Source organism: Phalacrocorax aristotelis, chromosome 1, assembly GCF_949628215.1.
Source record: "Phalacrocorax aristotelis chromosome 1, bGulAri2.1, whole genome shotgun sequence".
NCBI classification, from domain to species: domain Eukaryota; kingdom Metazoa; phylum Chordata; class Aves; order Suliformes; family Phalacrocoracidae; genus Phalacrocorax; species Phalacrocorax aristotelis.
Window position 1 is genome coordinate 183602618 of NC_134276.1, and position 25137 is coordinate 183627754.

At 41.2% G+C, this 25137-nt stretch overlaps 1 protein-coding gene across 3 annotated transcripts in view; it reads left to right on the forward strand.

Annotated features, from left to right (window-relative positions):
* Positions 1-7902, forward strand: part of LRIG3 (leucine rich repeats and immunoglobulin like domains 3) — a 45410-nt gene extending 37508 nt beyond the window's left edge. For 2 of the 3 annotated variants that reach the window (XM_075080942.1, XM_075080940.1), the window contains 5 exons: positions 3-455; positions 662-820; positions 1936-2079; positions 2161-2436; positions 5656-7902. In XM_075080942.1, the coding sequence (XP_074937043.1) occupies positions 3-455; positions 662-820; positions 1936-2079; positions 2161-2436; positions 5656-5900 (1277 nt within the window). In that variant the 3' untranslated portion in view covers positions 5901-7902. The remainder of the gene's footprint in view (positions 1-2; positions 456-661; positions 821-1935; positions 2080-2160; positions 2437-5655) is intronic. The other variant, XM_075080941.1, reaches the window with a different exon arrangement.
* Positions 7903-25137: the final 17235 nt, after the last annotated feature.

Consider the following 25137-nt stretch of genomic DNA (forward strand, 5'->3'; position numbering starts at 1 on the left):
AGAAACACCATCATTTTTGCGCCCTTTGCTGGATCGAACCGTAACAAAAGGTGAAACTGCAGTCTTGCAGTGTATTGCTGGTGGTAGCCCTCCACCCCGACTGAACTGGACTAAGGATGACAGCCCTCTCGTGGTAACGGAAAGACATTTTTTTGCTGCAGGCAATCAGTTACTAATTATTGTGGATACAGATGTAGAAGATGCTGGGAAATACACTTGTGAAATGTCTAATACGCTTGGAACAGAACGAGGCAACATCCGTCTTAATGTAATTCCTACTCCCACCTGTGATTCTCCTCAAAACATTGCCCCATCACTTGATGATGATGGATGGGCCACAGTTGGCATTGTGATCATAGCTGTGGTTTGCTGTGTGGTGGGTACTTCCTTGGTGTGGGTGGTCATCATCTACCACACCAGAAGGAGGAATGAAGATTGCAGCATCACAAATACAGGTGTGTAAACTGAAGATTTGCCTTGGAAAGGAAAAAAAAAATGTTTGTGGTTGCTTTGCAATGACCTTATTGTAGGAACATTTGTGTGCTTTGACTCAGAGTCAGAGTTCCTTGTTACCTTCAGCACTTTGCTGACAAGTTTAAAAATGCTTCTACAAACTCTGAAGTATGCTGATGGCTTTTGTGTGTGTTTTGCTTCCCCACAGATGAAACAAATTTGCCTGCTGACATTCCAAGTTACCTGTCATCCCAGGGGACGCTGGCTGAAAGGCAGGATGGATATGGTTCGTCTGAAAATGGCAGCCATCATCAGTTCCTCACATCTTCTGTGGGAGGGTATTTTTTGCAGCAGAGGGACAGTAATGGTAGGTGTAAAATGTTAAGCAGATTTTCCGTGCTACTTGAGTAGCTGCAGTTTGGCTACTGTCTTTCTAACTAATAGAAATCACACTAAAGAAATGTCTTCACTGAAGTTTAAGAGAGGATGTGAAATTTATTGCTTGGGATTGCTTCAATGAGATAACAGAAACTTGGTTCTGTCCATCCAAATGACATTACAGCTTTGCTTAAATCATGAAGTTTTTCTCTAGTCTCAAGGGTAAATTTATGCCGATGATCGCATTTCCAAAACAAGTATCCAAAAGGAATTGCAACAGCATGTCTTCCTCTGTTACAGCTTGAAAGGGATGCTTTTAATGGAATGTAGCCATGGGTGGTAATACCAAGGTAGCTTTAGTATAATATAACAGGTTAAACTTTCCTGTTAGAAAAGTCATTAGGGTCAGAGTCAATAAAGGATTTAAGGTGACTGCAAGTTAAAAGCTGCAGTACTTAATGTTTATACATCTGTCTCCTGAGAATCCAGAACATACCTGGGTTAGGGAGGAAAAGGCGCCTGGCTCGGAAGGGGTTGGGGTCGAGATACAGTCAGGGTTGGGGCAGGTGGGAATGGAGCAGTGGTGAGATAGTTGTGCAGTTGTAGGGTAGTGAGAGGAGTAGCCTCTCACTCCAAGCCTGTGGAGCAAGAACTACAGACCATGTCCACAGCTTTCTGGAACCGTTAAGCTGAAAGTCAGTAGAGCTGCTGAAGCAGCCAGTGACTCCCCCACATTCTTCCACACAGGACTCTCTCAATAGTACTCTGCTCTGAGAGGTGGCTATGTGACAGAGCACAAGCCTGGCTTCCAGTGCTTTAGAGGAAGGAAGTCCCTTGTTCTGATCGCTGCGATTGGGTTTGTTCTGTTATCCAGGGACTGTGTAATGATGCAAAGTGTGACACATTCTCTGTCAAGCTAATTAATTGAACACTTGCTAGAATTAGAGTTCTCATCAAAAGGTTAGGTTTATCTTAAGCAAGCTCTAAATACACTGAAATTTAGTTGAACAGACAGGGTTCTTAAAAGAACAAAACCTGCTCAAGAAACCATAAGCTGAAGCTTAAGAAAAGACCATACGCTGACACGTCCATTTTACTTTTAAGGCATTTGCCATCTAGATAACGGCAGTGAAACAGACTTGGAGGGTGCTACAGATCCGTTCCTGTGCCACTATCTGGGGACTTCGGGGACTTTGTATTTAAAAGGAAACACATATGGCTCTGAAGCCTTTGAAGCATACAGTGCAAGTAAGTTGCGGGGGGAGTTTTAGTCCTGATTTTATCTTGTGCTATGATGAATCTCTAAAAACAATTTTTCATTTCCTTCAGATTGCAGCCCTGACCAAAGAACAGCATGCCTGGACCCTTATGAGTCTGGATATTTAAAGAAAAAGGAATGCTATCAATACTCACCTCCATTGGAGGACCCCTTTGACCAGTGTGTTAGCATTACTGGTATGCAGGCTACAAGTAGCAAATTGACTAACTCCATTTATACTCAAAATGAAGGAACTGGACTAAAAAGCAAAAGTCTAAACTTGGACACATCTGATTTAAACACAAGTTTGGAACCCTCATCTATTGTCAGTAACAGCACTTTCATGGGTATGTTCTACCTATTGGTTTTTATTCAAGCTGCTGGTATCCTTGCTGTCTCGTTTCCTACTTCCAATACTAAGCAAAACTGATTTCTCAGCTTTTTCTTTCCCATTCCTACAATAGGTAATTCTGCGGTAGCGTTTAGATGCTTATATAGCTAATGTCATGAAAAAACTAATTTTGTGCGGTTTTGTGTGGGATTTTTGCAGATGTCTGTGAATCTAGTGAGAGAATACAGCATATGGAATATAAATACTTCAGAAAGGAGGAGAGGAGGGACAAGATGTAGCTGAGGAAACGCAGTCTGAGAGTTATCCTTAATGTTTTGCATGTGTTCTTGTCTTTTTGTTTTCTTCCCCCTCTGCCTCCCTGAGTAACTTGCAGTACTGCAGTATCTTTTTAAAGGCTTGCACAGATGACCTGTACCCGTAGGCTCACGCTCTCCCCACTGCAGTGCACGAGGACAGTTGGAGTCATGCGCTCTGACTCAGTAGGAGTCAGGGTGCCCTCTGGATCCTACCAGGAGTTAGCTGGGAGGTGGGCCTTATCCTGTATTACAAAGGAAGCAGCTTGGGGCTTAGTCAGAAGCAGAACTGACATACATCGGAGGAGTCCTCAGGTCAGATGTGGTAGTCCAGTGAGGTGATTCACGTCTGGGTGCACCTGTGAGCCCTCTTCTGCTTCTCAGGAAACCCTGCTTCTAAGGACCATTAGATACAACGTTCCAGATGTTTGAAGTTCAGGAACAGAAAAGTGTCTATAGTAAAACTCTGTAATGAGCATATTTAGATTATCAGGAGATCTTAATAGGTCATGCTTACACAAAAATCTCATCAGTGGTGTGACTCTTACATTAATGTAGCTGGCAGAAAGGCTCAGGGCAGGTGGGGAGACTTGAACTTCAGTGTATGAGGATATATTGTATAACACAGTGAGCCAAAACTATTTACCCTTCTGAGTAAGGCACTGTGGGAAAATACCCTCTCTATCCCTCCTTTGTCTTCTTTTCTCAGGGTGTGTATGACAAAAGAGTTCCTGAAGCTTAATTCAAAGTTTACAATTTTAATCCAGATTGCAGGAAGAGGTGGAGGGAAGGAGAAGATCATTGCTTTACCTTTGAAGCTCCCTAAATTTTGGGTGTTGGTTTGTTTGTTTGGGTTTATATGTGTGTTAAACCACACACCGCTTTCATCCCCATGATACCTCAGCACCCAGTGCAGCCCTGGTACCATGGATTGTCTCCCAGCTGGTGTGTCAGCATGGTTGATCAGGGCCTTGGTCTGCTGGCTCTGCAAGGGGACCTAGGGAAATGTGCATCACTGGGCTCTTTGTTCTCAGGAGGTGGGGAGAGACGTACAAGCCCTGAATTTTTCCCCCTTCTAAAGCCAGATGTTTGGACTGTAAAACATCGCATGCCATGACATCTGGCAGAGGCCCTGGGACTGCACACGTTCTCCTGGCTGCCTGCCACTGTTGCTGTGGTGGGACCGTGCAGATAGGGCGTTACCACGTCTCCTGCAGAAAGTAGTTCTACTGTATGTGGGTATACCCAGGAGTTAATGCAGCCTTGAGGGCTCATATTCCCCCTTCTGTCCTAAAAATCTATGCAGAGCTGCTTTTATTTTTTTGTCAGTTCTCTGAGCTACTACCCCACCCAAGTTGCATCATTATTGCCTCAGAGGCTTCATAATCATTGGCACTCCCCACTCAAGGAGCCTATGGTTAGATCTTGGAGGTGGTGGCTGTGGAGGAAGCCTTGATGGATTTCTTGTCTTTAGTTGTGGATTCACTTCTTCAGCATTTTTTTCTCCAGATTCAACACCCCTTTTGCCTTTACAATCACAAAGACAACAACAGCTTGCACTAACATCACTGCTGATGCATGAGCCAAAATGTTCACAGCTTGGATTTTTTTTTTTTAAAAAGACAGGATTAATTTGTAGCTTTGGTGCTGTGAGGGATGTCCTTTCATATTGTCTTAGGAGCAAAATTGCTCTGCAAACCACTGGTGCAAATATGGACATTGTCCAAATCCATTTTTAGTAACTTCTTAGATAGAGTTTTACCTGAAAACTTTGCTTCTAGCAAGTAAGGAAAACTAGAAGTGTGGCTTTTTGGGTGCAAAATTTATTAATGATTGTAATGTTAAGTTCTTAATAAAAACTGAGTTCTTCAAAATCATCCTGTGGCACATGATCCTCTGAAAATAAGTCTTTTGAGTGTCACTTACAGACACTCTGACTTGCAACAGCCATATCTTTCCTCAGTGAAAAAAAATAAGGCTCTTTTTTCAGAGGTGTTGATACTAACACCTTCCCAATGGTGAAGAGGGACAGGCACGCTAATTATTTTCTAGATAGTGAATCCAGATAGTTTATTAATAAAGATTCAACTGAAATGCCAAACTCTTTGGGCTTTGTTTGTTGTAGCCAGTTGTGGGCAGAGAGGAACAGGTGTGAACGGAGAATTTGGCTGGCAGTACCTTTATTATTAATGGGAGATCCTAGCCAGAAAAAGATAGTTTTAGCATTCTGATTGCACAGTGGGGGAATGTTACGTAACCCTATACATGTTGGGGTTTAAATTGTTTTTTTCTTTTTGCTGAACTTTCCTGTGAGGGTGGCAGAGCAGTGGAACAGGCTGCCCAGAGAGGTTGTGGAGTTTCCTGCCCTAGAGACATTCAAAACACGCCTGGACGCGTTCCTGTGCCCCCTGCTCTGGGTGTCCCTGCTCAAGTAGAGGGGTTGGACAAGATGATCTCCAGAGGCCCCTTCCAACCCCTACCATTCTGTGACTGCATGGCAGATTTCATGTGCCATTTGTTCACTGAAGAACAAAACAGAGACTGTTGTGACCTTTGCATCGGAAAGTGACTTGTGATTATGTTTGCCATTTGGTCTGTGTGCCCACCTCTGCCCTCACCACCCTCCCCAAGGAATGGGAGATGGGAGTAGCCATGAAAACAAAAGTAATGAAGTTGTGTGTGGCTATACATTGACTTTGGAAATGTTCTTAATGTCTCAGGTGGCAGAATCTTGACTCTTGCTTGCAATCACATGGATGTTTTCTTTTAAGGGGTAAAATAACAGTTCAGTAAAATCTCACTTCGGTGACCTTCTGCTTATGTCGATCCTTGGCTTGCAGTCTAACGTGCAGCCCTTAGTGAGGCACAAAACTGTTAGCATCAGTATTTCTGTATTTACTTACTCATTTACTGTCTTTCAGGAACATTTGGAAAGCCTTTATGGAGGCCTCAGCTGGACTCTTTTTCAAGTTGTAGACAGCCAGCAAATTGCCAACCAAAAACCTCCTATAATAATCCTCATGCCTCACTGGACTTCGATGCAGAGGCAGATGAAGATGGAAAGGAAAGGACAGTTTCCAGAGGAGAAAATAGCATTTATACTTATAAACAGCCCTTTGAAAACTTTAGGACTTCTACTTTCCAATCCTGTGATTTGGATACATAGCTCCTTTTGGACCTGCCATTGATTTCGGGAACCAAAGAAATACTTTGACATACTACTACCTCAGTGTGGAATTCTATTTAAAAAGGGAATAAGGAAAGGAAGAAGGGAAGAAGGAAACCACGTGATGCTATGAATTCAGAACAAATAAATGCATTTTTATTCAAATAAAGCATAATTGCCAAAATGCTCTACGTTTTTATACAGGGAAAACATTCCTTATAAAAATACTATATTTCTAATTATTTTATAGCTTTGTTTTATGCAAATAATATCTTTTGTAAATTAATGGTGTAAATAATACAGCATATGTATTTCTATGTCAGACTTCATTTTATTGAAATGAGTAGTAAGCATTCTAATTTTGTACTGTTTCTTGTACCTTTTTACAAATGGAAACTCCATGCTCTTTGCAGGTATCATGCATCTTATTTGCACATTACTTTTAATAAAATATGCTGCCATGTGGTCTCTGACCCACATTAGTGTATGAAGAATGAAGAGAGTGAATTGTGTTTGTGGGTAGCAGTGTTGCATATGCAGGTGCCTTCTGTTGCATGTCTGCACCTTTATTTGACTAAAACTTGTATCTCTGGATTTACTGTGTTAAATAAGTTCAGCTTCTAAGAGCAGGTATGGTCCTGCCACAACTACTGGTGGCTGCTGAGGTGGGTTGAAGCTCTTTCTACCAAAATAAGCATGCAAATCGTCCACTTTGTGAATTCCTACTGTCAGCTGTGCGTGCACACGTTCTCAGTTTTCATGCACGGAAGGCTGTAGTACCAACAGCCTGCCCCTGCCTGTGTGCAAAGAGCGAGCGCGCATCTGGTGGAGGGATATGCACAGTAGATGTACAAATCTATATCAGGCTATTTAGTAAAAGGAGAAAAAAGGCACTGGATGTCTGCCTGGTAGCATCACTCTTTGCTAAGTGGCTTAGTGGTAAGCATCTGCCAAATATGCAGTGCATGCCCGAGTCCTTGCTTTCCCATACCCTTTCTCCCTCTTTTTTTGCCTCTGCAACCACTTCCATGCTCAATACGAGAAGGTAATCCAAGTACAAGATAATGTTTTCTTTGGTTTAACTCATGCTTGTGTTCGTTATTCAGCAGCCCTTTTCTGGTTATAGATGAGCGCTGTGCTTTATTCAGTTGCTCAGTCAAGTTGAGCAATTGTAAATTCTTGCTGGATTGAATTTGCAGTAATGAACCCAATGCCTTTAACTATACAAAGTCAGAGAAAGAGGATTGCTTACTATAAAATGGTAATTAAAACTAAGTGAAAACACTCTGTTTTGTTTTTCTGTGTACAGATGCCTACTATTTGCAAAAGCTGTGAATCCTGCTGTCATCACTGCATTAAAACAGCGAGACTCCAGAATGGTTAATGTTACAGGACATTGGCTTTTTACATCTGTCTACTTTGAAGGTGCAAACTTACATGGTTGCCAAATCACTTCTTTTAAACTAAATTAAAACCAGCTGTTAGGGTAGGCCATCACAGACATCGCGGCTAAACCTAGAGCAAAGGTTTCACTGCCTGGTGTAGCTCAGCTAAGGGCTTTTTGTTGTTTCTAGCCAGAAACCTGGTACCCAGATTGCGATGCAATTTCCCTTTAATTTAGGCGCCAGTATTAGAGACAGGAAGTTAATCCATCCTTAGTCACTGGTGGTCTAAGTGTAGAGAATGGATTTTGCGTGCTTTAGTTGATCATATTGCCAGATTTTCTGACTCTTATTGTTAATATGTCTTCATTGTTGCCAGATGTGCTGATGTGGTGACAGACATTGATATGGGTATTTGATTATAATTAAGTGCATTTTGAAAGAGATTAATTTTTCCTGAGTTAAGCACATGCTATAAGTCAATAAGGCAAGAAATCTTAAATTTGATTCACTGAATAGCTCTCCTTTTTCTTCCCCCTGCCACTGACTCTAGCATTTTTATGGGGAGGAGAGATGGGGGCCAGGATATCTTGTGTCTATAACCAGACATTGCTTTTTAACGTACCAAAAAAAAAAAAAAGAACAGTAAGTACAGCTTCTGTTCCAGTATTAATGTTTATGCTTAAGGCTCCATGTTAAAGGTCCATCATGAAAAACAGGCTTTAAATTTGTTTTCTGTAGCAGGGGAAGGCTGGGAACGGTGACAATGTCATCTTATTCTATTTTCATTTTCCTTAAATACATTTTTTTGGACTCACTGTTGGAGTGTATAAAGATCCTAATCTCCCAAGGACACAGGTCTTTGTACCCAAATAAACTTTCAGGGTCAATGGCTGAATTTTAGATGCTTCCCGTAAGTTTCATTTAGCATCCTAAAAATAAGAATGGCTAGGATTTTATTTGATGTCTTCAATGCCCAGAAATAGGAATGAAAGCTCACCCGTCCTCTTTTTGCCAGCATGAGTTTTCATGTTTATTGAGTTGTTTGTGCTTAAGTCAGTGGCAATCTATAAATTGCAAGATACTTGTAATGTCTTAATAGCTCTTTTAAGACCAAAGATGTAACCAAACATATTTTAAAGGTATGCAAGTGTTTCCTTAATTCTTTCTTTTTTTTTTTTTTTTTTTTATTTTCTTTTTCCTTTCCTCTGAAGATCCAGGCATTGGGGAGCTGGTAGTTTGGTGTTTACACAGCTGAAAGCTAAATCATAACTTGATGTGATGGGGAAATAAATTGTGGCCAAGACTGAATAAAGCTTGCACTGCATCTCAGAGTCTTAGAATGAGAAACAAGTGTTGCTGAATGACAGAACAGACTTTTTGCAGTTTTAGGACCAGCAGTAACTGGAATCTTGTCATGGGCTCACTGAAAAGCTGTAAAATGTTCTTTAAAGGCAGTGTCCTCTTAATGCTTTACACAACAAAATGTTTTACCCAGGTAACTCATGCAAACAATGAGGTATAGTCTCTGCAGGCCATGAATAATAATTTTAATAATTTTAGATAAATGGAGCTACCTGTTTACCAGAATCTCACTGGAGCAATAATTTCATAGCTGAATAACCTAAATGGTGCATCTGAGATGACGCTGGGGGATACCTGTGTAGTTTCTTAACTGAAGGCTGTATGTTACTGTTTTAAACACAAAACCTTAAGGAATGCTACAGTATTTCAGCACCAAATGCTTTAACTGAGAATTATTTTTTCTTAAATTCTTGACAGTGCCACAGTGGCAAAGAGTTAGGCCCAACCTTTTTGCTGAAGAATATTGCTCCTTTTCCAACCGAGGACGCATTATTGTCACCAAGTATTTTTTATTTCAGTCTTGGGGAATCTCTTGAACACTTAGGTCTTATCCCTTGAACTGCTTCAAAGGAGCTTAAAACTAAGACTTAAGATTCAAGATCCATTTAAGCTTGTGAAGGATTATCCTGCAAACACTTGTGTTCTGCCAGCCTTAAAAGCCAGGACAATAACTGGGGATTGTATTTCTTTTCAAGTGTAAATGTAAGCAGAAATTTTACTTGCTACTTGCAAGACTTCATGTTGCGGATGTAACATGTCTCAGAGAATTATTTTGCCTCGCTGAGGTCTTCGCCCTTTTTTCCCAACTGTCTGTATTGCGGTATTGTCATGGAAAAGGTGTCTGGCTAGTTGAACGTTAGTTTACCAACCATGTGAAATTCTTGTATTAAGAAAGTAAAGGGGAGGGGAGAGCCTCAGCCTCTTTAGTGAAGGGAGGAAACCAACGTATAGCTAGATGTAGTTGTCGTGCATCTAGTTTTACTCAGCTGAAGAGCTTACCAGATACCTTCCTTTATTATATTTTAGGGAAGTGTTACAGCAGGGGATAAAAGCCATAGTGTCTTTCACTCACATGTGGTGAGAAGTGCTTCTCACAGTGGTTGTGCCGAAGTACAAGGGTTCAGTTGTTCCACTGAAACAATATCTGTCCGTATCCGATCACTTACCGAAAGGCACCGGAGCCCTCTCCTGTTTCCCATGCAGCTTTTTCTCTCGTAGTTCAGTACTGCTGCTCCTGTGTCCTTTAGGAGTCCTCTTTGGTAACCCACGCTACTCCTTTGCTTGTCCTGTCACTGTGGTTGCAGGCTAGGACAAATGCATTTGGTTCAGAGAGCACAGTGTAGTTGAAGGCAGTAAGTCAGTAGTGGTTGGGTGCTGGAGGAGAGGAGGGGAAGCGTGGGGAGACAAGCCAGCCGTAGCTTTAGGAAGCTCTCGGTATGAATATGCAGTAAATGTATAATTGAGGAGACATATAAAATATTTATAATACAATACATGCATTCCCGTGGCCTTCACAATACTTTTTTTTTTTTTAAAATTTAATTCCACTTACCATTTGTTCTGTAAAATACCAAAAGCAGCTATGTACCAAAGAGCATGTCATTTGGGGAGTTATGTCTTACTGCATCTAAAATCTCCTTTTCTGGTAGATGAGAAACAAGATCCGTTTGTTATTCTGTGTTTGTGTTCAAGACTAAATATTGCTGGTGCAATGCATAGTTTCCCAGAGTTGTGTGGTCCGTGGGGTCCACTGTGTCAGAATGCCTGTGATCAGTGTGACTCAGGAATGCCATGGGACAACACGACCTGAGAGTGAAGTTGGTAGTAATTTAAGTCTACTGCTCGTAGAACAAATTTAGGCTTTGTGACTTGAATCCAGGATTTTATTTCCCACACAACAGAGAACAGAACCATAAATTACTCTAGAATGTGGACGACTGATAGCACTTCAGCATGATCCCTTTTCCTCAGCCATCAATAAGTGCTTTCTTGTTATACCCGTTCAGCCTAACTGTTGGCCATGGGCTGTTCACCAATAAATGCAATACAGGAGTTTCCAATCTGAGCACCTGTATGACCTGAAATGAGTTGTGACTAATTTTAAACCCTGGAAATTTCAAATCTGATGGCACTGGAAATGAAGGTTTTACTTGGTTGACTGAGGTAATAAGATCCCCTGAATATAAGACAGGCATTGAGATTTTGTATGCTATGATGCCTTTACTTTGCAAGACTTGTATGCAGCGTGGTCTAAAGACATCCTCATTTGCCTTAGCAATGCGCATCCTACTTGTGGTCAGCACTTCCTTTGTAGATGTGCATGGAGAAGCTGAGACATTATTTCAGTCCACTGCTGGATAATAAAAATTCAGGTATTGGTTATACAGCCATTTAAAATAGTATCTTCTTGAACAGTGAGGCATCAGCTTCTTCTGAGGCAAAATGATGCAAAACCACATCACTTCCTATTCAGTTAAAGAAACTACCTGTGGCACTGATCCTGGTGTCCAGTCTACTTATTTTAGAAATCTACTGAAAAATACTCTTAATGAAGGAAATTATATTGATGTCTTTAGGTTTTGTTTATGCTGCTGTCTTCCATTTCGTATTGCTATAACGGAGAATTCAGGGCTCTGCCCTCTGTTCATCGACAAATGGCGGGGTTTCATGCTGATTTTCTTTGATGTGCCCGTCCTTGACAGCAATATATAATTCTGTCCTGCTTCTGCCATGCTGGCAAACCCTGTGTAAGGCAAGTAGTCAGAGCTACAGAAATACTGTGAAGTGAATGTAAGGGAGAAAGGCAGGAGTTCCTGTCATATCATAAAGTGGTTTTGAATAATCCTCTTGCTCCAAGGGAACAATTTCTGCAGGTTTTAACATTTACTCCCTTGTAACACAGTTCATAAATCATGGAATAGTTTGGGTTGGAGGGACCTTTAAAGGTCATCTAGTCCAACCCCCATGCAATGAGCAGGGACATCTTCAACTAGATCAGGTTGCTCAGAGCCCCGTCCAACCTGACCTTGAATGTTCCCAGGGATGGGACATCTGCCACCGCTCTGGGCAACCTGTGCCAGTGTTTCACCACCCTCATTGTAAAACATTTCTTCCTTATATCTAGTCTGAATCTATCCTCTTTTAGTTTAAAACCATTACCCCATGTCCTATTGTTACAGGCTCTACTAGAAGGTCTGTCTCCATCTTTCTTATAAGCCTCCTTTAAGTACTGAAAGGCTGCAATAAGGTCTCCCTGCAGCCTACTCCAGGCTGAACAACCCCAACGCTCTCAGCCTGTCTTCACAGGAGAGGTGCTCCAGCCCTTGGATCATTATTGTGGCCTCCTCTGGACCCACTCCAACGGTTCCATGTGCTGAGGCTCCAGAGCTGAGCGCAGCACTCCAGGTCGGGTCTCACCAGAGCAGAGTAGGGCAGAATCACCTCCCTCGACCTGCTGGCCACGCTTCTTTTGATGCAGCCCAGGATACGGTTGGCTGTCTGGGCTGCAAGCGCACGTTGTTGGCTCATGTCCAGCTTTTCATCCAGCAGCATCCCCAAGTCCTGCTCTGCAGGGCTGTTCTCAACCCCTTCATCCCACAGCCTGTATTGATACCAGGGGTTGCCCCTACCCAGGTGCAGCACCTTGCACTTGGCTTTGTTGAACCTCATGAGGTTCACATGAGCCCAGTTCTGGAGTTCAGTAAGCTACCACTCTATCAGCCCTTGATGGGGTAGCTGTGCCATTTTCTGCAGGATGCAGAGTACATTCAGACTGGAGGTACATGGCGAGATACTTGTCTGATGCTCAGTCCGCAAATGGCAGAATTATTGCTGACAAAGAGCCCTCCAGAATTGCCTTTGAGAAGATCATACATTTTCCTTAGAAATGTTAGAGGAGTTTTTGAAACTGTTTTTCAATCTCATTGTGATTCTAAACTCTTAAAAATAACCAGAAAAACTCGGTCCTTAATTTGGCATCAGGAGTTCCTTGACTTTGCCCATGACTTGCCTTTTTGCACATAGAAAGTTATTGTAGGCTATTGACTGGCATAGTCAAAAACCAGAGAGCTCACACACAAAAAATATTTGATCCACTGGTACCGTATAATAATTGTAACAGATGAGGCTTTTGTTCAGTCGTTTTTAATAGCTGTGGCTCACTAGCACAGCAATGAAGAAGCTACTATCTGAGTAAGTGGTAGAAGATGCATGTAAACAAGCCAGGTCTTACAACTGAAACTACGCTTGGCTTAAAATAAACTGTACTTGCACTGCTACCCGCTGCGGGTGTGTACACCAACAGCGTTAAGAAAGCATCAGTGCTACAGCACCAAACTGCCCAGAGCCTGGCTTCTGCCACATGCTGATCGTACTCTTTATTAGCATAAACTTCTTTCTCTATTAACCTTCCCTCAGGAAAGGGGAAACAAGGCCCCCATCATAATTAGCTTACACAGCCTTCCATGTAAGCTAAAGAAGGGAAGGTGTCAGGGGTGCTCGCAGCAGCCTCATAGGTATTTGCTGTAAGCAGGGAAAAGTTAATCTGTTCTCAGATTTTGGCCAGGGGACAAAAACCTATGTGTAAAATAGTACTTAGGATGAATTAAGTTTCATGTAACTGCGACCACACAGTAAGCAAAGTAGCAAAGTGATGGCGATGATGGAAAATATGATTAATCAGAAAGCTGTATTAACTTAATGAACAAAATTATGCTCTAATGTAAACTGAGGTTCTTAAGTGCCTCATTTTGAAAACATTTGTTTATTGCTCTGTAGCTTGTAACAACTGTGTTATTTCACTTAGCAGCACACTCTAGCAGTTTGATCTGAAATAGTATTTGCACTCAAAGTAGGTTTAAAACAAAAAAGAGAAGGTGAAATAAAAAAGAAGCTCCGTGACGCTGAGCCACTGAATTTGTTTTACTAAATTGCTTAAATCAGAACATCAAAAAAATTTTGAGAAAATGGAAATGCTTTCATTTTTCACTTTGAAATTACTTGTTGTTGCAAAATTATTCTCATTTTCATTTTTAAAGTCTCACTTTTTCTATTCAGAACCAGAACACAGAGTGTGGAACCCTTTGGGTTATCAGGGCAACAAAGACCAGGCGTGGAGGCTGGTGTGGGCAGAACTGCTGCTTGTTCTCTCCCTACTGCACATCCCTCTTCCCAAATCCATCTAAATTAAGCTTGTGAGGTCTCTGCGTATCGAGTCCTGTTGCTGCCAGAGCATGTTTCTCTTCCTGATTTCTTCTTAGTTGTTCTGACTCAACAAGTTTCTATAGTCGTAAAGAGTCAGGCTTAATATTTTGCTGTAAGATTAGAAATGTTCTGGTCTCTGTACACATTGACAATTGTAGGAAGCTGGTCCCTGCACTTTCTGCATAACGCGAGGTGGTTTTGCTTCGGAACAAGCACCGAGTGGACTCTGCAGAGGTGCTGCCGTGTGTGCTGCGGCCAGGGGAGCCGCCGTGACAGGGGTTACTACCACCCCAGGCGTGCTTTCCTCCAGCAGATCTCAAACAGTACCTCAGATTCAAAAGCTGTGTGAGCACTGCCCAAATCATCCCCCCTGTTGAACAGAAATACAAATAAAAGGCTGCATCACACAGTCATCTTTCAAGCAAGGCAGCTGAGGAAACTTCTTATAGTCTATAATATTTGATCAACTTTTTTGTTTGTTTTTTTTTAAAGCAAATACTGAGCAGCACCATGTTGCAGGATGATGGCAATCATATTCAGCATTCCCAAATATATCAGCTGTCTTCCCTGCTTTCTTCAGCAGCTTGCTGTCTTGCAAAGATGATGTTCGATAAGCAAACAGAAAAGCAAGTTATTGCAGGTGCGGAGGCTGAGGAGAGTGATCTGGGAATGGCATTCCTACCTCTTTCCTCCATCCAAACCTTTCCAGCTCTTCAGTAGTGTTGGACCTCTTTTCTCCTCACAAAACATTCTTAAATGGAAAAGTAGGGATTTGTTCATATAGTTCATAGCAATTACAAAGTAACTATTATATAAATTCAGTGGGGTTTTTCTTTTTGTTTTTGTTTTTTTTTTTTTAATGAGGTCTTTCACAAAGGAGTTTTGAGCCTATGCGGGCTTCCTGTTTAAGCTTCATATTTTCCTCAGGAGAAAAAAAATAATAAAAAAGGTCTGCTTTTTTAGGGCCAGGTGTTTTATATAGCTAAGTTAAAACATGTCTGGAAAGGCTGTGGTTATTCTGTCTGAAAAGTAATGCACTTTTTTTTCTTCCCTCCTTTTTGTAATATTTAGCATATATCCCTTTAAACATGTTGTTTATTTCTGTGTTTTCTGTTTGTGAATATCCCACTGCCATTAGTTTCTTTGAAACACTGGATTCAAAAATGGACATCGGTTTCCTCGTCTTCCTCAAATATTCTTACAGATGTTGCTGTAAATCAATTACAGGGCTGACATAGCATTTGGCTGCCTGACAAATGCGCCATAATAACGCAGTTCAGTAAAATGTGGAATTTCTGAGGCACTGCTTGTAACTTTTTCAATGCTGTTGTAAATTCCCAGCCATGTCAGCACAGGTGGAAACAAAGTTATAAATAAAGTGTGTGCGCGTGCACGTGCGAATGTGTGTGCACGTGCACACGTGTACATAGAGGGTGGAGAGTAGAGGCTTACATGTACTTATTGTTCCTAAAGAGTTCCCTGGGTGGTTCACTACTTCCACAATTTAATTCAGCTAGTTGAAGCAAATTCAAAAAAAGAAATCCCTTCATTAAAATCAAAATAATCTTGCTAACAAAGTTTTAGAGAAAGAACGTGCACAAATTGAAGCGAATAGGCTGTTGCTGCTGTGGGTACGAGCTGGCCCTGGTGAGCCATGCCAGGCTTCACTGCAGCAATTCAGATAATGATGAAAGAGCTGTTTCTGTTACCTACCATGATCTTCTGCTTCTCAGAGGGCTGAGCTGAGCTGCCCTTCATTACCTTTAAGAGAAAACAGCAGTGGGCTGGAGCACTATGCTGGTCACAGCGCCGGGCAAGGACAGGAACGTGCATTGTCCCAACAACCTTTGCTTTCCTGTTCCCTCGCAGGATCAATTCTGAGAAGCAAGGTGTTTGGATATTTCCTTTTTCCTTTTTGTCCTTAGGCCACCTAAAGGGAAGGTCACGTTTAGCAATACAGCTAATCCGATTGGGTGGTCCATGCTGATGAGGCGGCCCCCAACCAGCCAGCCTGGCCATGCTGATCCTTCTGCCTCCCCTGCAGGAAATGGCCTTCACCTGAACACATGCTGAGCCTGGCAAGGAGTTAAACCATCCTTCCCCCAAAAATAAATAGCTTCTGGCTGCTGCCTTTGAATTCATGAGCGTAGAACTGCTCAGGAGTTCTTACACAATAGCTGATGGCTAAACATTTGGATGTATCTCAGACAGAGTTTGAGGAACTGGTTCTGCTGAACTATGTGAGAGGAAAGCTGGGCTCTGGGAACACTGATTTTATGAATATCACCTCTTCTTATGATCAGTGCTAGGTATAATTACTGCCTAACAACCAAATAATAAGTTCAGTCTAAGAACCTCTTTCTTAGCTATTATTTCAATCATCACTAGAGGAACATGCTTTAGAACAAAATACCAAGTTATGGTACATAATAATATTTATAATCCACAGATACTGTGACTAACATTGAGCTGCACATGAAAGTGGTGTTAAAAGAATGTTTATTTTCAGTGTTGCAGACTTTAAAATTAGGTATTGCTAAAGATAAAAATGAGTATTTGGCTTGAACAATGTCTTCATGCACTTTCTGTCTTTAGCTGCTTGGAAACAAGTGATTTCTTAAATATGGTAATGTATGTATATCATATTTTAACTTCTTAAATTTATTTCAGACACAGCCTACTCACTAATATGCAACAGCATTGTCAACTGACAAGGATTATTAGACTTTAAAATTTGCAGAATAAATCAGCTAACTTAATTGGAAGACTACACAGTAAGTATTCTAATTTTTTCTGCTATCTACTCTTTTATGGTTATCAGTATTTATACCAGCATTTCCCAAACAGAGCACGCATAGCTAGGTCCTCTCATCCATCAAAGGATTTGATTTAAGGGAAAATTCATAATCCTATTCTCAGCAGACTTCAAAATCATCCTACTTTTAAAAATTATTATTACCCTGCATGTTGCAAAATGGCATACTTAAAAACCAGGTCCTGTATAACTTTAAACCGATTGGTCCAAAAAGTGACCAAAAGTAGTATAATTTCCCGTAAGTGCTAAAGCTGTTGCTCTTTGTTACTGCTGCTATTCCTGGTCCCTCTTTTGTCTCAGTGCTGAGAAGACACACTAGACTAGCTCCCACTTGCTGAGGCTCCTGCCTTGGACCTCCAGCTTGCACAGAGAAGGCAAGGGCTAAAATATGGATGTGGCATTGTGTGGTGGCTTGTTTGGTTTTTTTCAGGAGCTTATTGTGGGAAGACTCAATAAATGTGGGAGGCAGAAAATATAGGAAAAGAGAAAGAGAGTTACCGGGGAGAAGTGTGTGTTAGGACTATAAGGAGTGGGCTATATATCTATGCATGGACTGGGAGGAACAGGGATGATCAGCTACCAAAAAACCCTGAGAAAGTCCAAACAAAACAGCAGAAAGAGTCTGACTGGCTCCTTCCTGCACCTGTCCCTGTAGGCTGGAGGTTGGGCTGGGCAGAAGAAGAACAGAAAGTTGGACATTTGTCCTACTGCCACAAGGAGGGTCTACCCTGCACATTTTGAGATCTTTTGAACACAGTTAAATCAAGCTGCTCTGCCATAGATCATTATGAAAAATACTTTCATTGTCTTTTATTAGCACCACCCAACCCACACCTGAAAGACACTCAGATCTTCATGTGCACTGTGAAGAGCCCACGCTGTGCAGTCTGATGACTTTGGGGGAGGTTTTAACTTGTGCAGGTGGTAGTAAGGGCCTGAGTTCTTCCCACTTCATTTTAGCTGACGGGAAGTTGGGCCTCTAGCTTCTGGTAACAGTCTTGGTTTCCCCTGGACTCAGCGGATAAGCAATCAGCATCTCAGGAGATGCTTCTCCCTGCTTGTCTTGGAAACCCATCTGAGGGGGAGCTGCATTGCTGTCCAGGGCTGCCCATACCTCTGCTGACAGCCTTAGACAACCGATTAAATCGTAACTTCTGGTCATGTAGAGTTAGGTGAGTGAATCCTGTGCCACAACAATGTTTGTTCCTCATTGGAAACAAGAAAAATGAGCACAGTTCAGCTGACTTCAGAAAGCCCAAATGGGTTTATAAAAACTGCAAACAAGGAAACAGATTTTTAATTGTAAGCTGTGGTGCATCTGATGCTGAAGCTGAGATCATTAACATGGTACCCTTTCCTGCTAACTTTAAATTCTCATAACTGGAATGGAGGACATGAGGACTAGAGATAGTCAGAATTTGATTCATTTTACCAATACCATGACAAATAATTATTGCAGAAAATGCTCCTCCGTAGAAGCCATCTGGGTTTTCCTCCTTCAACCCATTTAGAAAGGCCTTCTTGCTCACACAGGTGTAGGAATCTCTTTCTGATTTTCAGCCTAGGTTCACTCAGGACAGGCATTAACTCTTTGGAATAACATTTATCAGTAGCTGAAGGTAGATGGAACTGTATCCAACATTTAGACTCCAATGTTTTTATAAAGACCAAGAATATTCCTTCTCAGCCTTTCTTTTGCTGGGCTAAAGAAGCCAAATTACTGTATTCCCTTTAAATATGACTTGCCTTTTCCTTAATCAACTTAGTATCCTTTTTTGGCATCTCTTTCTTCTAAATTTATAAATTCAACCAAACATCACTGTAAGTCAACAATGGCAATAATTTGAAAAATTAGCTTTATTTTGAACATTGAGTTAAATATGGAAACCCCCTTAGTAGAACATAATAAATTAATTTGGGTGTATCACTTATGTCTGATTAAAGCCCCTTGTGGAGTCCACCAAACCTATAACACAGCTTTAACAAATTCTGCAGATCTACAAGAACTGATGTAGTTGGAGGAAGGAAAAAATTAGTATATGTTGAACAGAAGCACAAAAAGAAATCCCTTCACCCGTGGCTTGTTCAGAGTCAGGTCATGTTACACTGGGGGAAAGTTGGCCTTGTTGGAAGTCAATGGTAACATTCCTATTTACGTTAAGATTTTATTAGTTTTCTAGCAGTTAAGTATAGGACTACTGGAGAGGCTGGTAACGGTGCAATGGAACACCGGGTTTAAATCTTGCTATTAAAATGATATAATTTCTCATTAATGCAGCCAGCAATTAATTGGCACTTATGTCTAATGGAAATAAATCAATTTGATCATCATTCAAAATCTGTCATTTCTCAGAAACTTGAATTTTAATGAAAAGCAAGAACATACTATGACACTTTAGCTTGTCTGATCTCCATTCTGTTCTCACTGAATGTTAGTTAAAACACGTGATTAATTTTAATTACACTGTACCAATTTAACATTCTAGCCTTAAACCTGAACTGATATATAAAGAAGGTGGCAGTGAAGGGAAAAAAGCAGAACATAAACTTTCCCCAGAAAGTAACTAACGAAGCAAATAAAGCCATATTCAGACCACCACCATGTCCAACACTGTTGCTGCAATAGCTTCTGCATCTGAATTCAAGAATGCAACGAAGCATTTCGGCTGCAGGCTATCCAGGGGTACAGGAACCTTTCTTTCTGTATGGGCAGCGTATGACTGGATGACACTTTTTACCTTAAACTTGCATATTGTTGGAATTTACCTCATGGTGCTTCTGTTGCCTAAAAGTAAGGCATCTGTGTACCCATCCAGCCTTTCCTCAGAGACAATAGTGAGAAAGAACCACTGGTACTTCCCTGGGCCCTTCGTAGAACCAGCATTTCCAGGAGGAGATTTGGCTGATCAGTCTTTCTCCCTTCACAAGGAACCTCCAGGACCACAGGGAGTGAATACGTAACTGCTAGGTGGGAAAGCTGGGTGAAATGAATCCCAAAACAAGTGGTAGATGGTTGAAAATGCCCTGAAGCTAGCACCTACCACATACGGCCTGAGAGATGCATCAATCTGAATCTTAGCTGCGTGTGGCAGAAAAAATTTTTCCTCAATGTATTTTCACAGAGTTAAAGTCTCTTCAAAACCTTGTGGTCTTGTTTTTCATGTTTATCTCCCTCCTTCTTTCAACTGACATGCATATGAAGGAAACATGGTCTTTCTTCTGAGTTTATAATCACCTGAATTGCAAACCTTAGGTGGAAATGGTTGCCACGCTGCCACGCTCAGGTATTTATTAAATGCCTCTCTGTCTCTGTCTGTGTTGTGACATGAAGCTAAGGCCAAGCAGGGGAAAGCAGGTTATTCCTTAAGAGGGCCATTCCTTCAGTAAGCAGAGGCAGCTTCACAGCTTTCTGCGGAGCATTTGCAAGTTCCACGTTATTTCAGCCCTCAGGTCCACCTTTGTGTCCCAGGTGCTTCTTTCTTCTGTCTTCCTCACGCTCATCATGATTTCACAAAGAGGGCATCTGGCATTGCTCTGCAACTGTGGGATTACTCTTTGTTAGCTCAATAGGTGTTTGCTTCTAGCTTTTGGCTGTGGTTTGGTTTTTGCTTTTGTGTATTTGGTGAAGGGTTTTGTCCTTACATATTGAGCAGCCAGCATCACCTAAAAGGAATTTGTTTTCTCACAACAGAATGCATAGTTTCCTGTTAATACTTCCTTAATTGAAAAGGTTGTTCAAACCCCTCATCAGCTGAGCACAGAACCACCTAGAGATACAAGAAATTGTACAAACGGAGAAAGGAAATTTAAGTCTTTTGAAAATTCATCCTATTGGTCCTGAAACACTTGACAAGAGTGCTGTAAGGGAAGCATTGCCATCCTTGCCTTGCAGAGGCTGGCTGAGCCCACGGTCCAGATGGCCCTTTGGAAGTGCCTGTGTTTCTCTAATGACAAGAAAGCATTCTTGGGACAGAGACCTAGGGAAATATCTTGAGTTAACAAGAATCACTTGTGGGCTTTTGCTTTGCATTGCTCTTCTCACGCATGATGGAGAGAGACTACTTTATCGCTAACATACAGTGAGAAGTGTTGTACTCATGTATGAGGTTCTAACAGCTAACAGGATTTCATTATTAAACTGGATGGAACTATAACTATAAACTCTTTGTTTAAGCACGCAAATGTGAAAACAGGCACAGTTTTAATCACACACTCCCCAAAGGCCTAATATATTCACTGTGATTATGAATCCTGAGAGGTGAGCCCAAAGAACATGAAGAAGTATTGTATTTAATTTACTGTTTTGTTATAAAATGTTCTACTATGTAGGTATTTATTTTGTAAGTTTGAATGGGAAAATTTTTGCTGCTAGAAACTTATTTAGAAACTAATAATTTTATACTACCACCTAGATAAATAAACAAAAGTTAAGGTGTTTCTTAAGATACAGAATGGGAAGAGAGATTAAGAAAATTTTTTTCCACAAAAAATATTGTTCCCTGTCAATAAATCCTGAAAAAAGTTTATGACCTTTTGAAATAGCTGCAGACTGAAAAAAAGTAATTTTTTTATTTTACTTTCTTTGCTTTTTTCTGAAGTTTGAATCTTTCAAATTTAGTTTCCTTTAGTGAATTTTAAGGTGCTTCCCAACCAGTGTCTTCAAGTTTTCAGAAACATCATCATTATCAGTTTGTTTGATGAAAGAGAAATCTCTGATGTTCCGATACATCAAAAGCCTGTCTTTCATATATCAGAAAGATTCACTCTTAGCTTTGGTAAACTTGCACAGCAAAATGAGATTTCTGGGCTGGAAGCCTGCAGGGTTATGAGAATATCTTCACTGTTTCTTCACTGACAGGAAAATCTCGGTTTTCCTGTCCAGGCCTGATCTGTTTTTTTGGGAATGAATCAACCAGTTTCTCTGGGATGAAATTCAGACGTGTTTCTATGGATGACTCTGAGTCTGTTTCCAGTGGTCAGCTGGGGAAAGAGTAGGGCCACCATTCTTCCCTGCAGAACCTTCTCACGTGCCTTCAAACCAAGGTCCAGGGCTTGCAACACATGCCCTTGGTATCATGGTGTACAACCATTGGCTTGACAGGCTGTAACACAGTCCTTACATCATTTCAGGATATTGTATTTGGAAAGAAAGAAAGAAATAAATTTTAAAAAGCCCCAGAAGTAATGCCTTAAATTCACAGAGTTGTCAAATGCAGCCTGGAGGCAACCCAGGCTTACAGCTATTCCATAGGGCTGCTGCCAGGGTTTTGTAGCAGAGGTTGTTCTGAGCAGCAGGCACACAACCCACCCTGTGTCACTTGATCGGGAGCCAGGCATTGGTCCCTTGGGTGGATGGCTCTGCGTGATGCAAAACAAGTCCTGGCATCCCGCAAGTGCAATTTAGATCTTTGGCTGGATGAATCCACAGCATGATCTGTGTTAAAAGCTATAACAGCATCAGTCTCCATGTGCAGACAGGGGAGAAGGAGGAATAGCTCTGAGCATCTATCAGTTTGGGACTATTTGGGTTGTGTTTGTATCTGTTAGTTTCCACTTACTTATTCAACAGGCCTCTGAAGAAAATACTTTATTACACTTTATGTTTAATAAAGCTGTGGCTATGATCTTTGCTTCCATAGCAAAGCCTTTTACTCACACGTGAAATGAGAAAAGTGGGGGAGATGGATGAGAAAAAACTCTAGGGGAAAAAGTAGAGAGGAAAAAAACACCAACAGAACGCAGAATGTCAGCAAAGATGAAAGGAGGTTGGGGGAGGTGTTTATAATAATGAAGTTTGCTAAGAATGAGTCCAGATAAGACTGCAGCTGAAGTAGTCTGAGCTGGCTTGAGCTGGAATCTGAGGACTTAATCAATTTCTGACTCAAGGGATGGAGTTTTTCCACCGGGGTCCTGTTCTGCCCTGTACAATATTTCTACAGAATATCAGTATAGCACAGTTAGCTCATGGGATGGTTTTCCATTCAGTTCCATAAGCACTCAATTCCTTCTCATACTTTGCCCTGACTGTTGGCCAAATATGCTGAAAGTCTTACTGCTTCATATTTCAGGAGGGTGTTGTGGTTTAACCCCAGTAGGCAGCTAAGCACCACAGCCTCTTGCTCCCTCCCCTCAGTGGGATGGGGGAGAGAATCAGAAGGATAAAAGTGAGAAAACTCGTGGGTTGAGATAAAGACAGTTTAATAGGCAAAGCAAAAGCTGCGCGCGGAAGCAAAGCAAAACAAGGCATTCATTCACTACCTCTCAGCAGCGGGCAAGTGTTCAGCCATCTCCAGGAAAGCAGGGCTCTCTCTGCCCTGTGTAACAGTTACTTGGGAAGACAAACGCCATACCTCCTAAAATCCCCCCTTCTTCTCCCAGCTTTTTACGCTGAGCATGACGTCATGGAATATCCCTTGGTTCAGCTGGGGTCAGCTGTCCCGGCTGTGTCCTCTCCCAGCTTCTTGTGCACCCCCAGCCCACTCGCTGTTGGGGTGGTGTGAGAAGCAGAAAAGGCCCTGACTCTGTGTAAGCGCTGCTCAGCAGTAACTAAAACATACTGGTGTTACCAACACTGTTGTCATCACAAATCCAAAACACAGCAACTTAAAAGCTACTATGAGAAAAATAACTCTATTCCAGCAAAAACCAGTACATGAGGAAAAGGCAGTATGAGATCATAAATGGGGAATATTGTTAAATTTACCTGATAACATCCTTTTTTGGTTATTTTCTAAGTACTTTTCCTCTTTTTTTTCTTTCCATTGCCTTTCTAAATTACTTACAAGACATTCAATATGACATCTTGCCCTTGCTGAAATCAATTAGCTTTAGACAGGTCAGGATTTAGCCCAAAAGCTTTTAGAAAAAAAAAAAAGCATTAAAATATAAAAAAGATTTTTGGAGGTAAGCCTGTAAACCTCTTACCATATCCATTCACTTTACATAACCACTATCATATGATTTGAGTAAACAAATACAGTAGTTTGAATTTTGAATTCCAATCCTTTCAAAAGTTGACTTTTTTTTTTTAATAAAATTTGCAGAAAACAAAAGGTCATGGTCTCAAAATTTGGCAAACAGCCATAAAATCTAACCAGCGATCTTCTGGGGAAGACTTATTCAAGACAAAATTAATTGGATTCACTGAAATAATTGTCTTCAAGATAAAATTTGACAAGCTTTCCGGTTAACTTGGCAATAATTTGACAAGAGCAAAACAAAATCATGTCTGTGATAGAATCTTCTGTTTATTCTTCCTTCCTTGTTAAAACACTCACAGACAATTTTTATTGGTAGCAACTTGGTGTTAATGGATAACCAACAATTTGTTACTAGGTACCTGACATATTGCCTCTCCAGCTTGCAGAAACCTATTTCTTTCATGCATAATACTTTTTAATTTATCACCTCTTGAGAGCATTTAAGCAACAGTGATTCAATTAAACCAATGTTCAGTGGCTGTGCCTGTGTTTCACACTTGGCTGATAAAAGAAAAAGATGGGATACATTACAACTATTGATTGACTACAGTTTATTTATGGTTTTAACCTATAAGTCTTTAAAAATCACCTTAATTCTGTGTGTGTGTGGCGAGTGCTGAGCTGATAAAAGAAAGCTACAAGCGCAATCCATACTGAGAAAGGAGAAGCATGCTTTAACATTTCATCTGTTTATGTAGTGAATTTACAGCTTGTGACTTTGTCAGTTCTAGAGAGCAATTTTCCCTCCTTACATGCATAACAGGGAAGTCACGAACACTAGCAGTGCAATCTTCCCTAAACTGGAATAGCCCCCAGTGCTATTTTAAGGGATTTTTATAGGGATTCAGTCTCTCATCCATTTCTGTTAGTTTGCCAAACTCCTGTGACAGGTTTTCTGGCACTAATGTAATTTCAATTTGCGATATCAACACACCAGAGAAAGGAAAGTAGCCTTTAAAAATTACAGTGGTGGGGAAACTAAATCAGACAACTGTATACTGACTTGTCCAAGGTCATGTGGAAAGCCAGAGCCATAAAGAACCCAAATCTCTCTTTCCGCCCCCCCCCCCCCATTGGGTCAGGCTGGAATTGGATCCAGAGGGAAGTGCATGAAATTTCAGAGGCACCTAGTCCAGCTGAGGGAATGAACAGAAGATAGATAAAACCCAATCCTTTAAAATGCAACAGGAATTAAGAATAACATGACTGCACTGTTTTCACTCTCTGTTTAACCTGTTGATTGGCACTCACAGAGAAGCTTTGAAATAGAGAAAATCAGAAGACAAAGTGGGAGGGTGGATAGCGAAAGGTACCTCAAGGTGCTTACCCTGCTGTATATTTCCCAGTCTCATCTGACTGATAGCTCCTGAGGCTGTTATTTTGCAAGGGTTCACAACAAGGCAAAACGTTGTTTGAGTTTGGCTTTTTATTAATTCATTGATGCAAAAGGCAGTTTTCAGGGACACTATCACAAGCACAGCTACCAAGATATC